Raw genomic sequence first — 5656 nt, forward strand, 5'->3', positions numbered from 1 at the left:
CCGATGCTGTTGTAGCTAAGTCCAATAATTGATTAAAAACATTTTTTACAAAACATGCATTTAGACTTCTAGACTTATTGTGACAGCACCAAAGTTTTGATTTGGGGGTTCAATTACAGAACCAGATATGTCTTCCCTTTACGATAGGAAACAGACAGCATGTTGTCACCACAACAGAGGAAGTGACTATTCCCTTCATCATCATCATTGTCAACACAAACTTAGGCGAATGGAGCCGAGCAGGAGGCGAGAGTATCGAGGGCCTGGTTTGGGTGTGGCCACTAAGGTCTTCCATCCTCATCACGTCATCATAATCAGTAGGGTTGGTGAGAAGTGGGGGAGGTGGTAGAGAGGGCCCATACGGGTGCGGCTCCACTAACTTTATGGCCCCTGGTAGGGTGTAAAGTCCTCATGTCAGAGCCAGGGACCTGAGATATAGGAAGCACAACGAACAGATAGAGACACTAGCTAACATCCACCCCACACATCTCTACCTTCAAGTCCTCTGTGCATACATTGGAAGATTTTAAAAGGTTGTTTTTAGGTCATACCCTGTCTGCAGTGTAGTGTCGTTTTTTGCGTCATTACATTTTTCGGGATTTTTTTAGTAGTTCTGTATTTTCTGTGTATTTTGGGAATCCATTCCGTCTCGTGTGTTGTGAAAGGTTTCGACCATGTCGACCGCTGTGGAGGCAACCGGATTCTTCATGTGTATCGCCAGCTGGCTGATCACTGGTACGGCTCTCGCCAACGACTACTGGAAGGTGTCCTCCGTCTCTGGCAGCGTCATTATCTCCACCCGACAGTATGAGAACCTGTGGCACTCCTGTGCCGAAGACAGCTCTGGAATCGCTGAGTGCCGCGACTTCGAGTCCCTGCTCGGCCTGCCCGGTAAGAACCAGTAGTCTAACCGTTCTAACCGTCACCACCAACTCAGACTCTTCAACCAGGGAGAAAACACTTTGAAACGGAGTGTAAATGGGGAGGTACAACCTGAATTGGTCAAATGACACTAATTCTCGTTGTCAATTACAAAATGTTTTTAAATGTTTTTCTTTTGGTGTGCTTTACTGAACAAGACCCAGCATTGCCAGTCTTAGTATGACTGGCATCTTTGGTGGGGAGAGGTCAGGGCACACCTGTGCCTATATCTGATATGGTAAAATTAAGATAATGTAACTATTAACAATAATTATGTCCAATTACTTTCTACCATGGCAAGAAGATAAATGTATCTTTGCATTGTTTTCTGTGAGCTTTCATGAAAAAGGCTAATATGAACATCCTTTGGGTGCAATTCGGACCCACTGCTTTCCCGCCTAAATGTAACTTCAAATGTAGGCGTTTTTAATATTACAACTTTAAAATAATGTTAACTCTTTAAGAAAGTTTCAGATAAGGTGCAGTTTACAGGGTCAGCCATAGTAGTACAGCACCCCTGGTCCAAATGTGGGTTAACTGCCTTGCTCAAAGGCACATTGACAGATGTTGTCGTGTCGGGTATTCGAACCAGTATTCGAACTTCAGTTACTGGCCCAAAGCTTTAACCGCTAGGTCACATTTGAATTCTCTTCTAGAATTGAATCTCTATCTTTCTCTCCTTCCTAATGCCAGTGATGTGTGTCAAAATGGTGGACATTTTGTGCTCCTATGACAAGGAAATGGAGGGAAGCTACTGCACCTTGGCCAGTGTCAAAGTAGCAGATCTAATTATAGACAGAAATTAAACTTGGTTATTAGGTGTTTGGCTTTGATAGCAGTTATCTGCAATCTAAAGGGTGATTTGTAGATTGATACAGCATACAGTATATTGTTGAATTGCAAAAATATATCAACTAGCTAATAACAACCTTATGAGTAACTGCTGAAAATTGGTCATATTAAATTCAGTTTAGAAATGTGATGGGCTGGGATTTTTTTTTAAATGTTATTACAATACCACTATGGACATATCCTGGGATGTTTTGTTAAGTTTCACCTTTAGCATAAGTATGCTATTTTTTCATGTTCAGAATACAGTTCCTTGCCATTTATAAAGGACATGTTCTCTGCATTGTGTCTATTTCTTGGGACATTTGATAGTACTCCTTTGAAAATGTCTACCATTGTCTTAGTCTAGTCCACCAACAAACCAGTCATTATGTATGTATATGTATACAGTTTCCAAATTAAGCTGACAAATGACTCTCCAACTTAATGTTGTGTAGCTGATGTGTAGCTGTGTTTTAATATGCAACTCTTCCTCTTGTCTCTCTCTTCCCTCCCTTCCCCTCCCCTCAGGCCATGTACAGGCGAGCCGTGCCCTGATGATCATCACTCTGCTCTTAGGGCTGGTGTCTATGATCGTGTCTCTGCTGGGGCTAAAGTGCATTAAGATTGGCAGTGCCACGGAGCAGGCAAAGGCCAAGATTGCCGTGACTGGTGGATGTCTCTTTATCCTCGCTGGTGAGTTCAGATTTACTACCTATTGTTGCAAAGTTGCAGAAACTTTCCTATGGTTCCTGTTTTTCTGAAAAAACTCATTACGTTTGGAAAAGTTAACAGAATTTGATATCCCGAACTGTTCTGATATACGTTACCCAGCGTCAGAGTAAGAGGTGTCCTGTCAGATATCTTTTTCTTGTTTTGCCATCGGGTCCCTTTTTCACATCTTTATTTTGTTCACCGTGGTTCACTTCTCTCTCATCTTGCTATCATCCCATTTTTTCCCCTTCCCACCCCCTTTACACCTTCACCTCTCGTTTCTTCATTCTGTTTCGTTTCAGCTTTCCCTGTTCTCTCCCATGTTCCTTTTTCTGTCTACCTTCCTCTTTCTTTCCTTCCCTCTTTCCCTAACCTCACATGTCTCTTCTGCTCTTCATCTCTCTCATAGAAAGTGTCTTTCTCTTCTACAGGTCTCTGCGAGTTGATTTGCTGTTCTTGGTACGCTACCCGAGTTGTACAGGACTTTAACAACCCATTCTATGGTGGGGTGAAGTAAGTGGAAAGACCAAGCAAAACAATTTTTTCAGCAACCACAAAAGTAAATTAAATTCATACACATAGAAGATGTGACACACTCTTTGATGCACATAATAATACATAACTACAGAAATATTGTTTTGTTCCTTACTGATTTTTTTTGTGTGCAGGTTTGAGTTGGGCACTGGTCTCTTCCTGGGCTGGGGCGCAGCCTCTCTGTCCATGCTGGGAGGATCTCTTCTCTGCTGTGCCTGCAAGAGGGCAAAAAGTGATAAGCCTAAAGCGTAGGTCTTTCATTCGACTTCCTTCGCCTCTCATCAGTACCTTCACATACCCTGTAGTTCAGTGTTCTTAAACTCCACTTCTTGATTACCCCTCCATGTTACAAATGTTTTGTTCTAGACCCACTCAAGCATACCTCATTAAACTCAAATGTGGGGTACACGAGGACTGGAGTTGAGAAACACTACTGTAACCTACCTCACTGTCACATGTCCTTTTTTGGTCTTCTACTTCTATGTCTCACTTGTTTCATGTGTTTCGTCTGCCTCCCTTGTTTTTCCTTAAGCTTCACTTTGAATTTTGTTCAGTCCACTTGTTTTGTCTCAGTTACGTTTTGTGCCACTTTTTCACCTGTTGTTTAGTTTGTCTGCCGCCTCTCTGACCTTCTGTTCTGTCTTTGATGTAATCCAGAGGGTACTACGCAACAAGTCAGCCTAAAACGATCTACGCACCTGCCGCCAGGTCTGAGCCGGACTCCACCAAAGCCTACGTCTAAGACGTCCCTCCCCTCTCCCACTTTTCAACCGCTCCCAACACCATTGTCGATGCTCACATTTAAGAGCACATATTTGACTGTTGTTACCCATGTTTTTGTTTTTCTCTTTCACCATGAATTTTGCTAATTGTTTTTGAAGGATTTTGAGGTTGATGCAACAACAAAAAAACTGGAATAACTTGGAGTTGAACTATTGGTAATGGGATCTGTTTGTGTGGAATTGCTATCCTTTGAATAAACATTCCTTTGATATATGTTTTGGTGTTTGTCGTCATTTCATGCAACTAAACTGCTTTACTAAAATGTGTTAATGCCTAAAGCCCACTTCAGATACATAAGATGAGACGCACTGCAGCGGTCTTAAAGGGAAACTTCACTACTAGACATCCATTAGGTTTTTTTTCCCAAGTCTCACTTCATAGTAGTAATCTTAATAACAGTACTGATGTTAATAATAATCACCCCATTTCAAGGCTTCCTTGTCTAGCTAAGATTCTTGAATCCTTGGTAAATGTACAACTTTGCTCTTTTTTTATCTGAGAAATGTATTTTGAATGTAAACCAATCAGGGTTTAGGCCTCGCCATAGCACGATTACAAGCAACCACTTTAGTTGTTAATGATCTTGTCAATGTTTTAGACACTAAACTGAAATGGACTGCTTTGTTTATGGACCTGATACTGTTGATCATGCTATTTAATTGAATAGGGCCTGAGCTCTGATGCCTGTTCATGGTTTCATGATTATCTTAGTGACAGAACTCAGGCCATCGTGATTGATGGGGGTAAGAAGCTAAGATTTAAAGTTGGCTTTTTCTACAGAAACAGATCCTCACTCTAAGCAGTAGGAAGCAGATTATTCAGTCAAACTTTTATATGTTCTTGATTATGGTGATATTATTTATCAAAGTGCTTCTGATGCTACTCTTAAACCCTTGGATGCCATCTACCATCGTGCCCTTTGTTTTGTTACAGGTGACAGTCACAATGGCTGAGGATTCCTCTTTCTATTTTAGTTTATGCCTGCAATGTAAAAGAGACAGAAGAATGCGTGATGGAGAGGGGAGCAGTTGCTTCACGAGGTATCTCTACCTGAAAATACATGATCTAAATGACTGATAGTTAGTATTTAGCAGTCATAAAAGTATGCCTTATTGACTTTGAAGAACTACTAAAATAGGGATTTTGTCAGTCATAGCCAGCAACTCTATAGAAAGGAGGTGATTACTTGTAATTATATAATAAAGTAATCAAAGAAAACAAATGTAATGTACACAATAACTGAAATGTTTTATTAAAGTAAATTATTGTGAATAGATGATAGTTAAGTGATAAGCAGTAATGGGCAGTCACTACCATCATGGGACTTTTATTAATTGTTATATTCTTGTAACGATCTTCATCTGAAGAACAGGAAAGATCGGACCAAAATGCAGCGTGGTACGTGTCCATGTTAAATGTATTATAACTGAACACTAAACACAAAATAACAAAAGTGAAACAACGAAAATCAAAACAGTCCTGAAAGGTGACACAACACAAAACAGGAAACAACTACCCACAAAAAACAGGTGGGAAAAGGCTACCTAAGTATGGTTCTCAATCAGAGACAACGATTGACAGCTGCCTCTGATTGGGAACCATACCAGGCCAAACACATAGAAATATAAAACATAGAATGCCCACCCCAACTCACGCCCTGACCAAACCAAAATAGAGACATAAAAAAGGAACTAAGTGTAACAGTATAACTTTAGTACGTCCCCTCGCCCCGACGCGAACCAGGGACCCTCTGCACACATCAACAACTGACACCCACGAAGCGTCGTTACCCATCGCTCCACAAAAGCCGCGGCCCTTGCAGAGCAAGGGGCAACACTACATCTAGGTTTCAGAGCAAGTGACGTAACTGATTGAA

The 5656-nt window shown here is 41.1% G+C and overlaps 1 protein-coding gene across 1 annotated transcript; it reads left to right on the forward strand.

The window, feature by feature from the left end:
• The first annotated feature begins 426 nt into the window (after positions 1-426).
• Positions 427-3993, forward strand: cldn15la (claudin 15-like a). Its single transcript, XM_055867787.1, has 5 exons — positions 427-891; positions 2281-2445; positions 2895-2976; positions 3132-3245; positions 3655-3993. Exons 1-5 carry the CDS (start codon positions 675-677, stop codon positions 3737-3739), a joined length of 663 nt encoding a protein of 220 aa, XP_055723762.1. The 5' UTR covers positions 427-674; the 3' UTR covers positions 3740-3993.
• The last annotated feature ends 1663 nt before the right edge of the window (positions 3994-5656 follow it).

Source organism: Salvelinus fontinalis, chromosome 17, assembly GCF_029448725.1.
Source record: "Salvelinus fontinalis isolate EN_2023a chromosome 17, ASM2944872v1, whole genome shotgun sequence".
Taxonomy (NCBI): domain Eukaryota; kingdom Metazoa; phylum Chordata; class Actinopteri; order Salmoniformes; family Salmonidae; genus Salvelinus; species Salvelinus fontinalis.